This window comes from Equus asinus, chromosome 13 (assembly GCF_041296235.1).
Source record: "Equus asinus isolate D_3611 breed Donkey chromosome 13, EquAss-T2T_v2, whole genome shotgun sequence".
Taxonomy (NCBI): domain Eukaryota; kingdom Metazoa; phylum Chordata; class Mammalia; order Perissodactyla; family Equidae; genus Equus; species Equus asinus.
Window position 1 is genome coordinate 50665978 of NC_091802.1, and position 18564 is coordinate 50684541.

General features: G+C 34.3%; 1 protein-coding gene across 1 annotated transcript in view; it reads right to left on the bottom strand.

The window, feature by feature from the left end:
- The window catches only part of ABCA10 (ATP binding cassette subfamily A member 10), a 59590-nt gene that overhangs the window by 9717 nt on the left and 31309 nt on the right, over nucleotides 1-18564 (bottom strand). The window contains 8 exon segments of the mRNA XM_044745420.2: nucleotides 3682-3765; nucleotides 4624-4743; nucleotides 9710-9823; nucleotides 10019-10189; nucleotides 10978-11082; nucleotides 15908-16045; nucleotides 17254-17387; nucleotides 18095-18261. Of these exon segments, the coding sequence (XP_044601355.2) occupies nucleotides 3682-3765; nucleotides 4624-4743; nucleotides 9710-9823; nucleotides 10019-10189; nucleotides 10978-11082; nucleotides 15908-16045; nucleotides 17254-17387; nucleotides 18095-18261 (1033 nt within the window).

Here is an 18564-nt window from a genome sequence, read left to right on the forward strand (position 1 = left end):
CAGAGATTTGTAGCCCAAATTCACATCACCTGAATGGTCCAAAGAACCTCATGCCTAGCATGTGATTTAAAGCAATGTCAGACTAGTAGCATCCCTAAGAACTTGGCAGAAGCAAAGAAAGTGAAATAGATGCCCCAGAAACAGACCCTGCATATATGGGCATTTTATATATGAACAGACTTAGCTCTGAATATCAACGGGAAGAGTACAGACTTTTCCATAAGTAGTACTGGGACAATTGGGTCTCCTTAAAGACAGAAATAAATAGGACCCTTACTTCACAACACAGAAAAAAAATCAATTTTAGATGATTAGAGACATAAATATGTAAGGAAAATATAAATCTTTCAGAAGACAATATAAAAGAATATTTTCATGACCTCAAGGAGGGAAAGTTTTCTTAAACATGAAATATGAAATAAAATTCATTAATTATCTTAATAAATGTAGTAAAAAAATCTTTGACTCTTCTGAATGCACACAGCCTTTGATAAAATTCAAGATTCATTCTTGATAAATACTAAAAGCAAAAAACAGAAGACTAAAAACTCTAGTAAACTAGGAATTGAGAGAATTAAGATAAATAGTTGATATTTTAAACAGTTAATATAATACTAATGGTAAACACTAAGAACGTCTCAGTAAAATCATAAACAATGTAAGGATGCCTGCTAGCAACAGTATCAGTTGATATTGTTTTAGAGATTCAAGGCAGTATCACGAGGCAAGAATATATAAGGCAGTATATGTTTTCAAATATATATGTAATTGTTTAAAGATAATGTTGTTTAACTAGAAAATACAAGATCAGTATCTGAAAACAGATTGGAAATAAGAAGAAAATTCAGTAAACAAACACAAGACGACTACACAAAAATCCTATATTCCAATAAGAACTAATTAGAATGTACAGTGAAAAAACTTTAATGGCTAAAGGTATAAATAAATAAATGTGCACAAGAATAAACTTAACCGAAAATGTATAAAAGTGAAATAAAATAAAAATATAAAGTAAAAGTATTATAGCATATAAAATGTCTTAAATGCAGAAAAATATTTAAAAATCAATATTTTGAACTCATAAATTCTGCTGTAATGAATTGGACATTTAAAACAATGTCTGCAAAAATCTACATGCCACTTTCTGACACTTAACTACTCAGTTCTATGTGAAAACAGAAAATTTTTGACAAATAAGAATGAGGAGGGGGTACTTATCATTTCAAATTAAGCAAAATATACAAAGCTACAGTAATTAAAACAATGTAGTCCTGGCATTGATATAAACAAATGGATCAGTGGGGTAAAGAGAATATAAACAGAATTAGATCCATACACATAAGTAAATACAATACTGATAAAGATGTTATTTCATTTTAGACAGCATAAAATGGAGTATTCAAAAATGCATTGAGATAACTGAATGCCCATTTTTGGAGAAATTATATTAAAATTGCTAGTCTCTAGCATGTAACAAACCATAAAAATATCCAGAGAATTACATATTTAAGTATATTTTAAAAACAGCAAAACATCACGAAACAGGAAAGAGTGAACCACACTTAGGGAAAAAAATCACTCAATAGAAATTGTCTCCACATATTAGCAGATTTTGGATTTAGCAGTTAAAGACAAAAAAGAAATTATTGTAAGTAGGTCCACTGAACCAAAGAAAATAATGTTTAAAAAATTAAAGTATGACTCATCAAAGACAGACTTTCCATAATTGAACTGAAAAGCAGAGAAAAAAGATGAAAGATAAATCAGCAAACCGTTAAAGAACTGGGGGACATCAAACACACCAATACACATGTAACAGGAGTCCCAGAATAACAGGAGAGAGAGAAAGGGCAGAAAAAATATTTGAAGAAATAAATGGCCAAATACTTCTAAAACTTGATGGAAAACAATCTACACATCTGAGAAGCTCAACAAACCTTAAGTAGGAGAAATACAAAACCATCCACACCTAGACAGATTATAGTCAAACTGTTGAAAGACAAAGAGACAATCTTGAAAGCAGTAAGAGAAAAAAGAACTCATCACTTAGAAAAGAGTATGAACACAATTAATGGCTGGCTTCTCTCCAGAAACAATGGAATCCAGAAGAAACCAGAATGACATATTCAAAGAGCTTTCAAAAGCTGGAAAAAATCTAAGCATTCTATATCCAGTAAAACTATCCTTCAATGTTAAAAGTGAAATAAAAGCATCCTCAGACTATATTGTTCCAAATTGACTTAGGTGGCCATCATTATACTGTGAGAGAGAAAGAGAATAAAGAAATATACCATGTACAAAACTTATATCTGCAAATAGAACAATGGATAGAATAGAGACCCCAGAAATAAACCCTCACATACGTTATCAGACAACCTTCAACAAGGGTGCCAAGACCACTCAACAGGGAATGGACAGTCTCTTCAACTATTGGAGTTGGGAAAACTGGATATCCACAAGCAAAAGAATGAAGTTCGACCTTTATCTTACACTATGTACAAAAATTAACTCAAAATGGATTAAAGTTCTAAACATAAGATCCAAAATTATAAAACTCTTAGAAAAATTACTTAACGCTATTGAACTATGCACTTAAAAATGGTTATGATGGTAAATTTTATGTTATGTATTTTTTAATCACAATTTTAAAAATCTGAAATGAAACTTACATCTGAAGCAAACCTGCAGTTTTTACAACCACACATAACTAACTAAAAACAGGTAGACAAAGAGCCACGAAGCGTATGGTAGGAAGTCACGCAAGCCACTTCTAGGCTTGACCTTTAATATCCTGTGCAATGGTTTAACCTCTTCCCCTTCAGAGACAACTGTGGAGATTAAGAGTTTCAGATGACATGGCTACAAAATGGAAGAGGGCCACATAACCCGCACTGGACTTTATGTGAGTGAAAAATAAATCTTCATTGTCTTAAGGCTTGGAGGTTCCAGGCTTTGTTTGTGGTGTTAGCCAGAGTTGCACATTTTAATGAATATATGCCCCAAACAATTGTATAATTTTAGTATTTATTAATGGTCAGTTAAAAATTAGTGTATATGGAGCATCTCCGCATTTATTGACAAAATAAGAAGAATATATATTCAATATACAAAGATCTATGTGAAAATGTATATAATTTTATAAATTTATAAAAATTTAGCAAATTTTTCTCCTTTGATAATCTGCTGTTCTGCCATTAAGAGAAAAAAGGAGCCTGTAAGCCATTGTGTTTCCCCTTTCTGCCTCAGTCACCATAATGCACAGAAATAACATTTGTACTTTGTGTCAGTATCTTTTCCCAGTATAAAACTCCACATAATTTTCCCCTCTCTTCTTCATTATTCAAATTAACTTATTTTTTATCCACATTCAAATTATTTTTAGTCACACATCTGTGATATTTCTTATAAACCACCTCAAACTGTCTTTAGATACATATATCACTTCAAGCAGGTATATCATAATAATTGCAATCAAGTCTTTAGAATTTCCAGTGTATATTAGACTATCGATGACTCTATATAGAAAAATATCTTTAGGCTTTACTGCCATTATATTTGAAAGCAGAATATAGTAAGAGTGGGTATTTTTAGGATATTTAAATTTCCCGGTCTTTGAATAAGATCAAGTATATCACACAGCTATGAATCCTATGCAATATATGTTCAGAAAATTTTTCTTACTATTAAGATTGTTAAGAGAATGGTTTCATTATCATCTATTCCAATGTCCAGACTTTCAGAGCTTCTCGTATTTATAAAGGACAGCTGTTGAAGATAAACAAGAGTTAAATGAAAGTTGCTCTCCTTTGTGAATATAAAAGTTATACATTAAATATGCATACATTGTACTTGATGTTCCATGGGGCACCAGGGAATATGCCATGAATTGGGATAAGACTTCTCTGGTACCAAAGTCTGTGGATGAGCTGACATCCTTCCTTGGTGATAATCTCCAACACTTTTTGTTTTCCAATTCTATGTAGTAGGGACTTACAAGTTTCCTTTTAGTGGGAGTGACAAAGTACGGAACTGCTTCGTAGGTGAGGTTTATCAACAGTTCCCCCAAACTCTCAGTAGTGCCTGGTTTCTCCCAGAAGCACTTAGTAGCATCACGCTCTCCTTTCCTTACCAACCACACACTCCAAAAGCAATTTATTGACCCTAAGTGGTACGCAAAGAGCACAATATGTCACATCTTCCATGCAGTCCTATATTTTAGGAAAAGATAGACTTAAGCACAATAAGAACTTCAGATATTTATCAAAATTGAAATGGAAAACTTTTACCTTATGGTAAGACTGATTCTCCCCAAGAGAGTGTGTTTTGTAACAATGGAAAAGTTCAGGTCCTCTCTCATAACCCCCTCTTGGAACTCATAAACCAAGCTTGTGCTTCCTACTGCATTTCTAAATAGATTTACCCACTTTCCTATGGGTATGAATACTAGTTTCAATGAATTTGACAACTTTCAACTTTATACAGTTTTAAAATCTTATTTTCATGACTTATCAGCATTGAATAATTTCTGAATTTTACAAAATGTACCTGTTCCAACATTGGGTAAAGATGTTATTAATGGGCTACATGATCAAGGCCAGTGACACAGTAGGAAATATTGCTTACCTCTATCAAAAACGTGAAAAATCCACTTAAAGTGTACAAAGGTATTAAAATCATGCATAAAATTAACTTGAAACGTTCAAAGTGAGTTGATACCAGGATGATGAATACAAATATTGAGATCTAAAAGAAAAAAATCCAGAGGTATTATAATTTTCTCGGTTATATTTAACATTTTAAGATATTCTCTATGAATAATCTGTTGTCCTGGGAAATATTCTCATTTTCAATTTTCACCTCATATACACCAATATTGTTAGGGTTTCCTCTTTAGGAAGCATCAAACTATCTTTACAGCTGAAACATAGGAATACAATAAGGTCTGACGTGCATATCTGAGAGAATTGTACTACCTAGTATGGATAGAAGCAACAATAAAAGAAGGAGATGTAACATTATTTACTTTGTTTACTACCATAAGTCCTCAGATGATTTCAGCACCAGGATACAGCTAAGAATTAACAGATGATATGACTTGATGATATGATAATATCAGTTAACTGACATTAACTGATTAACTTAAAAGGTAAAAAGACAAAATAAATTTTGAGCTGGGTATTTATTGCCATATTTAAGAAATAGGAGAAATATGAGAATTACCCATTTTGATATCTGAGGTAGGACTATTGAAAGGTTTACAACATCCCCAGAGGAAAATAATATGGATCTAGCACTGTACAGGGCAGCGAGTATCCCCGCTCAGACTGTGTCAGTAGTTTCCTAAGTGGATTCCCCACCTCCAGTTCTCCTTCCATTACAAATCCACATGACATTCCAAACAGTATATATTTTGATTTGAATAGGAATCACTTTATTTTATATATTTCACTGAATGTAAGCCTCTCAATTGCAGAGACTTTGTCTTGTTCAAGCCAGGTGTCAGGTATGTGCCAGCGGAGTACCATAAATATTAATTAATTAATTAATATTGGAAAAGGTAAAGAATAAGAATTTCTATTTTTATGTTTTTATTCCTCAAATAATTTAAAAAGATGCATTTGAAAGTCCAATTTATGCAAAATATTTCGTTAAATGGAATTGTAGTCCCTGTAGTTACAGGAATAACAAGAGGAAGAGAAAGAGAAAGAAGAGGATAGAAACTCCTGTTGAGCATTTACTATTTACCAAGTACTTTGATGAGAAATTTACCAGTGCTGTGATAATCAACACTCTTTAACAAACTCAATCCTAACCCAGATCAAGGATTCACACCTGGGGTTGTCTGACTCCAGCAGCCAAGTTCTTAACCATCATACTTTTATAAGAAGCTATTGTATGAGTCAGCTCTCCATACATCAAGCCAATGTGTAATGTGTTGGGTACCAAGAACTTACACATATGAAATAGATAATAGTACAAAAAGGATATAAATACTGTTTCTTCCACAAGCACAAGAAACATTTTTCTGAAGGAGAAAACTATATAAATTGAAATAATATGAGGGCTCATCAGCTTATTTTATAACTTTGTATCAGAATCTCCTCGAAGATTTACTGGCCATAGCATTTATAATTATCAAAGGATTTGCTTTAACAAAATATGTAGCAATATATCTTAAGTTTTACAGAAAACTGAAGTTAAACTTTCTACATCTAACAAGGCAATGAAAGAACTTATCTTTGACAATCCTACTGGCTTCTTATTTCCTTTTTTCTTTTATTATCTTCCTGCACAAATTAGCCCATCTATCTTGTCTCATCCATCAGAAAAATAAAAAGAATCCTTCCATTAACTCTTCCTTCTGGCAAGCAACAACAGTTTTTCTAAGGAGTAGTAAAACACTTCCTGTTTCTACTTCCCCATTCTATATTTACTCTTCCATATGCTATAAACTAGATTCTACATTCACTGCTTTATAAAACTATAGTTTTAAAAGTTAGGTATGGACTCCTGTATGTAGAAATAGGGAGGACTAGATAACCTAAGGACCTTACCCAAACCAAACAATTAAATTTGGGAAAGTTATCAAATGTCCTTTAAATGCACTACTAGCCTCAGAAAAAAAAGTGAGGGAATTCTTCAAGGGCAAAAACAAAGCCTGCAACCTGACTTGGACCATTGTGTAAACAGCAAATCTGAGAGACCTGGGAATAAATGCCCCTTTCAGTGCAGGGATCGAGAGGCTAGGACTTTGGCCCTACTTAAGGTCCTTCCCTGCAAATACTTTCAGGGGAACAAAATGAAACCCTCTTTATGGGTGTTCCTTGCAAATACCATATTCATGCATGACACTAAGATGGCTTATGCCATCCTAGTTGGGTTCTGCACTTTACTTCTTGCAAAAGTAATTGAGAATTCTTTTGGGATGAAAATATTTCCAATTTAGGATCTTGGGAGTTCCATACTTAAAGGTCAACCAAATATGAGCTCCCAATTAAAAAAAAATATCAAACATACAAGGCAACAAGTCACAATAAGTGTGAGTCAGGAGGGTGAAAAACAATAGATTAAAACCATTTGAAGACTTTAGGTATTAGAATTGTCAAATAACAAATACAAATATTATTTTAATTAAATATATAAAGAAATAAAATATGGAATAAAAAAACACAATCAAGTAACAAAAGACTGCAAGGAACAACTGGAGATATTTGAAATAGAACCAAATAGAGTTTTGGAAAAAAAAATTGAAATTTTTTAAATCAGTCAAAGATTAAAGATAGACACAGCTGAACAAAAAAAATAAGTGAATTGGAAGAAAAGTCTGAAGCATTTCCCAGAATGCAGCAAAGACAAGAACATGAAAAATGTTAACAAAATGTTAAGAGATGTGGAGAACAGACTGAGAATAACTACCAGTAAGACAGTAAGACTATTTCAGTAGAGTCTCAGGAGGAAAGAATAAATATTTTATTCTTATTTTAGTAAAAGAGGCAACACTTGAAGAGATCCTGACTAAGAATTTTCCTGAACTAATAAAAGAAATTAATTCACAGATCCAAGCACTACAATTCATATGAAAATCGATAAATAAAAACAAATCCACACCTAGAAACATGGCAGTGAAATTAAGGATGTTAAACTCAAAGATCTTAAAAGTAGTCAAAGACAGATCCTCTACAAAGGAATTGCAATTAACCGACAGCAGACATCTCAATGATAAAAATGTAAGCAAGAATATAGAAGTTTTTTAGTGATGACAGAAAGTAATTGTCAACCAAGAAATGTATATGCAGCAAAATTATCTTTTAAGAATGAGAGGGGGAAAAGGTGATAAAAATTGCAAGAGTTTATAGCTGATTGACCTTCATAAAAGAACATATAAATAATGCACTTTAGACGGCAAAAATTAAAATGACAGAGAGAAAGAGAAGACTAAGCTCCAAGTGTAAATGGTGAACAAAGAAACTGATCTAAAAAGAAGTTTACAAATCTTAAGTTCTTAATAATAATAATTATGTTTATTTGTGGAATTAAAAAAGGAAAGAACCAAAACATTAGAAAACAGCATGGAAGTAGGGCAAGCAATTACTGATAATAAAGTCTCCAAATTATAGTGTTGGAAGTAAATAGGATATTGACTAACTTTAGGCTTTGTTAAGTTTAGCACGTAAAAAAAAACAATCAAGGATGTTATGGGCTGAACGAAGTCATCCCAAAATTCATATGTCGAAATCCTAACCCCGGTAGCTCCGAGTGCGACTGTATTTGGAGACAGGATCTTTAAAGTGGTAACTAAGATTAAAGGAGGTCATTGAGGTGGGCCCCAACCCAATATGACTATTGACCTTATAAGAAGAGGAAATTGAGATACAGACACACACAAAAGACCATGTGAAGACACTGGGAGATGATGGCCATCTGAAAGCCAAGGAGAGCGGCCTCAGAAAAAACAACTCTGTGGGCACCTTGATCTCGAACTTTTACCTCCAGAACTGTAGAAAATAGGTTTCTGTTGGTTAAGCCACCCAATTTGTGGTAGTTTATTATGGCAGCCCTAGCAAATGCAAAGAGTAACCACCAAAGTAATAAAATAAGATTTCTGACCTCCAAACCAGAAGGGAGTAAAACATGGAATAAAAGAAAACAAATTCAACTGAACAAAAAAACCAGGGCAAAAAAAGAAGAAATCGTATAATGTACATCGCAAATACAAAGCACAAAGTGAAATGAAATAAACAAGTTCAAGTATATTAGCAATCACAATAAACTCAAATTGAAGACGGAGATTGTCAGATTGAATTAAAAAACAACCACAAATAAAATTCAACTGTATTTGCTTTACAAGAGACACACATTAAAGCATGAAGACACTGGAAGTTTAAAAGTAAAGACATGACAAAAAACATTTATCAGGCAAATACTAAATAAAAAAAATCTTGTGTGCCCACATTAATATTTGACACATCTGACTTTATAACCAAAAGCCAGTATTAGAATAAGTTGGATCACTACACAATTTCAAACTTGAATGTACCCAATAAAATAATGTCAAAATATATAAAGCAAAAATTGATTAAAGGATGAAACTGACAAATCTCCCTTTATATTGGGATGCATAAGGGAAAAAACAAATAGGTCAAGGACTAATTCCAACAGTTAATAGGACATTACTTCTTATGACATATGTACCAGGATTTCTACAGATACTTTGTTTCTTTCCAAAGGAACAGGTGTAAAAGAGTAACCTCAAAGAAAAGATGGAAAATAGGAGAAAGAAAATGAGCAAAAAATAGGTGAAACTATGAACATGGTCCAACAATAATTGGAGTACAAAAGAAGTGACTCTATCCTCTTCTAAGTATTTATATTTAACTTCGCATTTTCATTTTTTCTAAATTTTTTTGCAGGGAAAGATTTGCCCTTTGCTAACATCTTACTGCCAGTCTTCCTCCCCTTTTTCTCCCCACCAGCCCCAGTACATAGTGATGCACAGTTGTAAGTTCTTCTAATTCTTCTATGTGAGCCACCACCACAGCCTGGCTACTGGCAGACGGTGATGTTCTGTGCCTGGGAACCAAACCTGGGCTGCCAAAGCAGAGCACACTGAACTTTAACTGCCAGGCCATCAGGGCTGGCTCTTAACTTTGCATTTTTAAAAATAAACTTTAAGAAAACAATATAAATGTGCATAGAGAGAGATACTTACAATAAGAAAGCCAAGACACCAAAAGCTACTATTTTTTCTCCCTTTGCGAAAAATGAACGAAATCACATATGTGAGGAATATAAGAGAAGCTGCACAACCAATCATGCAAACCACCTGCAAACAACAGAAGTAATAGTGAGATTAGAGATGGCAGATCATGTATGGGATGGGAGCAGGGAGAGAATCAGGTCATAAAGTTGTCTAAGGCAATTTTCTGGCATATACCTTTCGTTAATGATGTTAAAACAAATGAATTTTTGTTTCAATTCTATTATTATATTTGGCCTGGGGAAAAGAATTATCGCTTACCAGAGCAAACACGAGTCTCCATGAAAGTATGGAAATCGAAAACATGAAGTGGTGAGTTAAACGTATTGAAAGAAGAATCAGACCATATAATGGAATATCCACCAGAGCCTGTCCACACCAGTATGCTGAAGGGAAGAGGCCTGAAATCCATAACTGAGACTGAGCTTTTTGCTGACAAAGAAACAGAAGGGATACAGGAGGGGTTGAAATCTTAGGTAGAAAAGAGACTTGGTTTACATGAAATAGTATTTTTTAATAAATTTTAGAAATATTATGATGTAGCAGCAGCTAGTTTTTTTAGTCTATGTTGTTTTATACAGTGAATCTGAGCTTCAGTAACTTTCTAGCCCAGGTTTAGGGAAGTAAGCCTCAGGACAACTAAGACGCTAATACTCTCCCAAAGAAAATAGCGTCTCTGTGATCAGAAAATGGCATTTTCCTAAGTATCTGACAACCCATCTGGGAATGCAGAGCCATTGACTCAATAGGAAAAGTATGACCTATTGGTAAAGCTGATTAACCCTTTGGCGTAGACAAGCAGAAATGACTATACTATAAATTTTAAAAGTCCAACTTACAAACATGTAATTAAAAGTTTGGAAATGTGATATATCTTATATTTCATGCTATAGTTAAAAATACAAATTCTCTTTGGAATTGTGAAGCAACTACATGCAATCACAAAGGACCACATTTTCGTCTCTGAAGTTGATTTAGTATGACTCCGTTTAAAGCTGAGGCAATCTTATTCTGTTGAGTAATGAACTTCCTGACCTCTCTGACATGAACAACCATTTACCAGAATCTATAATGAGATTAGGATAACGTAATTTATACAGAAACACAATTTTCTTGAAGGGCAATCCTGTGTACATAAAACAATGAAATTCTAATTACTAAAGTCAGATAAAATCGTTCTCTTTCCTCCCTTTCCTTCTCCCTTCCCCTCTGCCTCTTACCTTGTAATCGTTGATGCTGCTCATGCCGATGTAAGGAGAAACGCAGTTTGCAAGCAACAAAAGTAAGGACCAGTCCAAAAACCCAATTCCCAGCATTGTGTCATCCTAGAAGTTCAAAACACATCTGTAAGCTATTGAAATTGTTACAAATCATACAATCATAATTATAAGATATGTTTTGGGGAAACTGAGAAAAACTCAAAACGAAAGCATACGTCGGATTTAAGAAGCAAACAAAGAGAGAAGTAAACATGTGTTGTTACCCTTAATGGAAGGTTCCAGTCTCAGGAACAATGCGATATCAAAAGAAGTTTAAATTTTTAATTTTATATGTGCATATTTAGAGGGCTTGAGCAGTTTCTCTTTCATATTTGCATCTAGTAATTGTTAAATGAAGACAGATACTCTGGAGCTACATTTATCGCCTTTGAAGTACTGAGCTAAGTTGTCATTTGCTCCAGTTCCCTGTTTCCAAGTGGATGAATTATAAATAAAATAGCTTCTAAAACTCTGAAAGTAATTGTCTTGCCATTGTTCTTGTGTTCCTGGTCCTATATACAAGATATAATTAGAAGGGAGCAAATCTTTCCTGCATAAATATTTCTTGATTTCCAGAAAAGTTTAAATTAAACAATCTTGGAGAAATGGAGGGGTCTTACTATAAATCTAAGTTGTTTTCCAGACAGGGTAATTTATTACTGTTATAACAATAGACTAAGACTGATTCAGAATCTCTAGAAATGGGACCCAACAGTGTGTTGGTTTTTTTTCCCAAGGGTTCCATAAAGAAGTATATTTGAGAAACACTAAGAGTTTTTACTCCCTCTTAAAGAGTCAAAATGCACATTGAAAGGCTCTGAGAAGATGTGTACCCAGAAAGAATTTAATGCAGCATAGAATCCTCCCCCATCCTGTGCAGTGCCTAGTGCCAATCAGGCCTAATTATTTTACTGAGGTCATATTGGCTTATAATATTGTGTAAATTTCAGGTGCACAATATTATATTTCAGTGTCCATATAGACTGCATCGTGCTCACCACCAATAGTCTGGTTTAAATCTGTCAGCAGACATATGTGCCCCTCTACCACTTTTGGCCTCCCCCTACCCCCTTCCCCTCTGGTAGCCACTAATCTGTTCTCCTTGTCCATGTGTTTGTTTATCTTACACATATGAGTGAAATCATATAGTGTTTGTCTTTCCCTGTCTGGTTTCTTTCACATAGCATAATACCCTCAAGAGCCATCCATGTCCTTGCAAATGGCACGATTTTGTATTTTTTAATGACTGAGTAGTATTCCATTGGATATATATATGACATCTTCTTTCATCTGTTGATGAATACTTGGATTGCTTCCACGTCTTGGCTAGTGTGAATAATGCTGCGATGAACATAAGGATGCATAAACCTCTTTGAATTGTTGATTTCATGTTCTTTGGGTAAATACTCAGTAGTGGGATACCTGGATCATATGGTATTTTTATTTTTAATTTTTTCCTTTGAGGAAGATTAGCCCTGAGCTAACATCCACCACCAGTCCTCCTATTTTTGCTGAGGAAGATTGGCCCTGAGCTGACATCTGTGCCCATCTTCCTCTATTTTATATGTGGGACACCTGCCACAGCATGGCTTGATAAGCTGTGCATAGGTCCATGCCCGGGATCTGAACCAGCAAATCCTGGGCTGCCGCAGCAGAGCACACAAACTTAACCACTACCCCACTGGGCCGGCCCCTATTTTTAATTTTTTGAGAAATTTCCATACTGTTTTCCATAGTGGCTGCATGAATTTACATTCCCACCAGCGGTGTATGAGAGTTCCTTTTTCTCTACATCCTCTCCAACACTTCTTATTTCTTGTTTTGTTAATTATAGCCATTCTGACAGGTGTAAGGTGACATCTCCTTGTAGTTTTGATTTGCATTTCTCTAATGATTAGTAATGAACATCTTTTCATATGCCTATTGGCCATGTGTATATCTTCTTTGGAAAATGTCTGTTCATATCCTCTGCCCATTTTTTGATTGGGTTGTTTGTTTTTCTGTTGGTGAGTTGTATGAGTTTTTATTATTTTGGAAATTAACCCCTTGTCAGATATATGATTTGCAAATATTTTCTCCCAGTTAGTGGGTTGTCTTTTAGTTTTGTTGATGGTTTCCTTTGCCTTGCAGAAGCTGTTTAGTCTGATGTAGTCCTATTTGTTTATCTTTTCTTTTGTTTCCCTTGTCTGAGTAGGCGTAGTATTTGAAAAAATACCGCTAAGACCAATGTTGAAGAGTGTACCTAGCAATCTGCTTTAAAAAGTCCTGCAGATGATTTTGATGCATGTTAAAATAGGACAACCACTGACCTATGCTTTCTGCTGGGATACAAACCAGCCCGAAGATTTGAGGTCTTGCTGAGACAGGAAGTTGTTACACCTGACTAAAGGGGTGATTGTGGCTGAAAATAAAAAGAAATCATGTCCCTCAACCAGTGGGCAGTAAACAATATTATACTAATCCCTACTCTAAATATAACGGTTATCTTGTTAGGCTATGCCTATGTAAAAAAAACAAATAATAATTATTGCTTTCTTTAAAAGAAAATACCTGTTTCAGGTGAAAATCTAAAAACTAGAAAAAAAAAACCTGAAAATTTTAACTTTCCTAAACAAACAAAATTTCCAATTGAATATTTTAAAAGTTATTCATGAGGGACTAAGGGAGAACTCAGCTGCCCTGGATCCACAGGAGACAAAATTAATATCCCAAATTGCGTCCTTGATAAGCTCCCTTCCCCTACACACACACGGATTTTATCTGGGTTTACATAGATGGTAAGGGAAGAAGGCCATGCAGGCAGGCATCATCTCCCATTTTCTGATTTTGTTTAACAAAAGGGCAAATCAAGGAGCTCTGTCAGGGCTGTGTCAGAAAGAAAGAATAGAATCCATGTAAGGGACCCAGCTAATAAACTGGGGGAATCAACAAAGATCATATTTGATGTCTGGAGGTAATATGCTAAGACAAATATTCTGCAAGTTCATGAGTAATAATCTTTGTAAGCAGATTCAAAAACTAAACTAATGTAACTAACCCATCCCTTTGGGGCCCACTGGCCACATGGGACTCACTCAGGGCGAGAGGCTACCTGGAAAAGATAAATTTGTGTCATATTGCACCTGAAGCAAAAGCCGCCACAGTAACTTCTCCCTTCAGTTCGAGTTCTATTTACTCTGTCTAAAGATTAAACAAAGCATTTTGAACAATGCTGGGGGAAAAGAAGGGAAGAAGGAGGAAGCTGAACAGAGAGTCAAGAGGAAAGGTACCCTCTATGAGACTGCAGGTGACAAAGAGCTCCATTGGTGGTACTTTCTGCATGAGCAGAATGTTCTTCATCTTGATATACGCTCTAGGGAATTCCCTCTGGCAGTACCCAGAGCCCCTAGGCTATTTTATCTAGTGAACAGAGGTAGCCATCATTAGTACTGTGGAAAGCCCTGCTACCCTTGAGAGGAAACCCCCAAACACTGTCTTTCTCCCTCTAAAGACTTATTATGCTCAGCCAGACCTACTTTCCCTTCAGATTTAAATTGCCCTACTTCATAGGCAAAAAAACTAGAGTTGGCATTATGTTAATTTCTTATTGTGAAATTTTCCAGCAAAATTTCATTCTCCATAACCACTATGCATATACTTCCAAACGTCCACCCAATTTCCACAACTTTTCCCTTTTTTAAATCTACCATAATCAAACACACCCATTAGGAATTGTTTGAAGGCTGAGAAAGGGTTATTAAAATCAATTATGGTCAAAAATTGCACTGCATTCCACAAGATATAAAGCATAAAAAGTGACCCAAAAGGACGCTGCTTTTCTTAAAATAATAGAGAAAACACTACAGAACTGTTGAATAATCATAATTTTAGAGTTGGGCAATACATTCTCATAAATCTCACTAAGGTGCATATATATATATATATATATATATATATATATCTTCCACATTTGCTCTAATCGGTACATAGGACATACTTAGCAAATTCCCCCAGGGAAATCTAACATAAGATTAAGGATTTGGGTTTGAGGCTTCTCTGTGTTCCAGGTTTGCAAGCACTTCTACTCATGCATTGATTTCAGCAAATACATACGATTTCATCCAGCAAGTGTGAAGGACTGTTCTGGACAGTGAACCAAAGCCCCAACTATGATTCTTTAAAAGTTCTATGATTTTTCTCTATCATTTAAAATTTTTCAGCGTCCTTTTGGATCTTGGCTCTTTCAATGTTCTATGTCTTGGGGAGGTGGGTACAATTTTTGATCAGACAAGATTTTAGACTAGAGGGGTGAGGCCAGTGATAAAACATAACTCAATAGTATATCAAGGGGTAATAAATGTAATGGAAAAAAGATCAGAATAAGGGGTAAGATGATAGGTTACATTTAATTTACTAAAGTAAGAAATTTTATTATATATTTAAATTTTTCCATTAAAACTTTTAATTGAAAAAATTTAATGAGACTAAAGATAAAATTACTTGAAAAATTCTTGATCTTTTGGAATATGTAATAGCAAACATGTATTGAACGCTTACTCTCCCCCTTACAAGAATGTAAGTTCCACAGAATGGGATTTTTGTCTATTCTGTTTATACTGTATCCCCGGCATCTGGAAGACACCTAAGAAGTATTTGTAGAATGAATGAAAAATATACATGTCAGGCTCTGTCCTAGGCACTTAGTAATCTCACTTAATGCTCACAATAATCAAAGAAAGCAGGTACTATTACAGCCCTCATTTTACAGATAAAGATAGTAAGGCAAAGAGTGGCTAAGAAACTTCCTAATATGTAGCAGAAGCAGGATTCAAACTCAGGTGGTGGCCTCTAGAATCCTTGCCCTTTATCCCTCTGCTATATTGCCCCTTATGTAAGTCAATGCTATACTCACAACAGGAAATGTGCTTCTCTCCATTTTAATAAGCTCTGTGAAGTTAAACATCCCAAGAAGGGCATTGCTAACAATCCCCATAAGAAGAGGAAAACAATTCATTCTCTTGGTGTTACAAGCAACTGAAAATCTGTAATCCTTAAAAAAAAAAAAAAGCACACAAATATAAATCCTAAATTCTTAAAGTAAATATATTTATTGTATAGTTAACATATTACCAGGGTGGAATATGGGTGAAAAGGAAACTACTAATTTTTCTTTGACACTTCTGCCGTTTTGAATTGGTACAAGAATGCATTATTTTTGTAATTGAAGTGACTTATCCCATAAATGAAATAGATGAACATTTGCTAACGTGGAAAGATGTCAAAGATTTAGATTTTATGTGACAAAGAAAGTTGCAGGATTCCTCTAACACAATTCCAATTTAGAAAATATATTTTCAAATATGAGATCATACATAGTGAGTTTGTGTTCTTATAAATGAAAAGAGTGCAGAAGATATTTACCAAACTCTTGATAGAAATATAATATGGAAAAATAAAGGAATGAAATCATAGAGAAAATTTTACCTTCTATGATATATACTTTAGTAATATTTGAATATCTCTACCAAACATGCATTGCTTTTTGTCAGCTTTATTGAGGTAAAATTGACAAATAAAATTGTAAGATAGTTACAGTGTACATTGTGATGATTTGATTTGATATACATATAGTACATTGTGAGTTTCTCCCATCTAGTTAACTAACACATCCATCACCTCACATATATATATATATATATATGAACATTTAAGTTCAATGCTCTGAGAAAATTTCAATTATACAATACAGCATTACCAACTACATGTAGTCACCATATTTGACATTAAATCCCCTCAGACCTTATTCATTTTACAGCTGAAATTTTGTACCCTTTTTTTATCTTTCCCTGTTTCTCCTACCCCCCAGTCTCTGGAAACCACTTTTCTACTCCGTTTCTATAAGCTTGGCTTATTCTTTTTAGAATTCACACATAAGTGATACCATGCAGTATTTGCCTTCTCTGTCTGGTTTATTTCACTTGGTATAACGCCCTCAAGGTCCATCTATGTTGTTACATAACATGCATTGCTTGTATAACAAATCACATCACTAATAAAAAACGATCCCTTTAAGAAATTACTGAGGATGGAAAACATGCTTTTAAAGGGACTAAAATTTCATACCTTACTCAAAAAGGGCCAAGGTGCTGTGCTGAGCTATGCTGATACAGAATGGTTGAGTTGTTTTCTATAGTTCCAAAGTTTTAGAATGTGGCAAAAACCCATTCATGGTAAAACAGTTCCTGGTGGCAAACATACCTTTGAGTCACCAGACACTATGATGGCTCCATTATAGGAAGGATCATCTGAGCCATTTCTGTTTCTAAAGTCATCTATTTCCAAAACTATATCCTGACGCTTCAGTGACTGCACGAGGTCTTCAATATTTGATCCTAATGTAGACCACGAAGGAAGGTAGCATAAAAGCAAGAAAATCAAATCAAAGCTTTAAAATAAGAATGATTTCCTCTCATGTTAAGGAATATCTAGAATAACATGGTAAGACCCTCACTCTTTAAAAATATGATGAAATTAATTCTGATGCTGGGACATTGAAATTCAGTCTACTATTTTCAGTGTAACAACTTCTTTGAGAAATATGTTAACTTATCTTATAATTCTTATAAAGGAAAAAGAGTTTATTCCTAAGAGTTAGATTTGCAATTCTCACAGAAACAAAACTTTTTATTAGTGATTTTTATAAACTTTGCCAGAACCCTGTAATGTTTGTAATTACAAATAATACATGCTTCAGGACCCAGGCTTCTTCTAGCGATACAAACCAGTCCTACTCATCATGCAACCTGCTAAATCTCACTAACCCTTTGCAATGACGTTCACAACATTAGTGACCCATTCAAAATATTTTCATGAAATTAAGTGAACTTGATATTTTCCATTATATTTATTATTTTTCTTGATTTGAAAATGAGTCCATCAATTTCCTTCTTTGGAAAATGAAGCAAGATGGACACACACCACTTTTTTCCCATTTCCCTTCAAGTTGTTTTTAACATAGGTCTTTTTGCCTCTCAAGTTTGCGCCTTCTAAAGATCTTTGATAATAAAAGTTAAGACTAAATTTAAACCCTACTTCTCACCTGTATTATTGATGATCAATAGGCTGGTAAGAGGAGTTTGTGGGAGTTGTTCCAGAGAGAGGAAATACATACTGGATGAAAGCTCCCAACGATGAGGGTAAAAAAATGCCATAGACATTATCTTCTCACAAATGGTGGGGATAAAAGCAATTCCAAGTACCAGTAACCTAAGTAAAAGAAAATTAAAACATGAGTCTAGAACATTTTCCCTCTGATTAGTTAAGTCACAAACATGTTATATAAATGGCAACCTATGAAAATTGAACATACAAATATGGTGTTTAGTTACATAAAATGAAACTAACAGTGAGATTAATTTGAAAATGTCCTCCAAATTTTGCATAATTCGTGTCACATTGCAAGGTGTCCAAGGGTACTAGAGCATCAAGGGAAAAGTTGAGATCCAGGAGGTTCCTCTGTGGGCATGCTGGTTGACCAGGGCAACATGGGAAATGGGAAATGGTTTTATG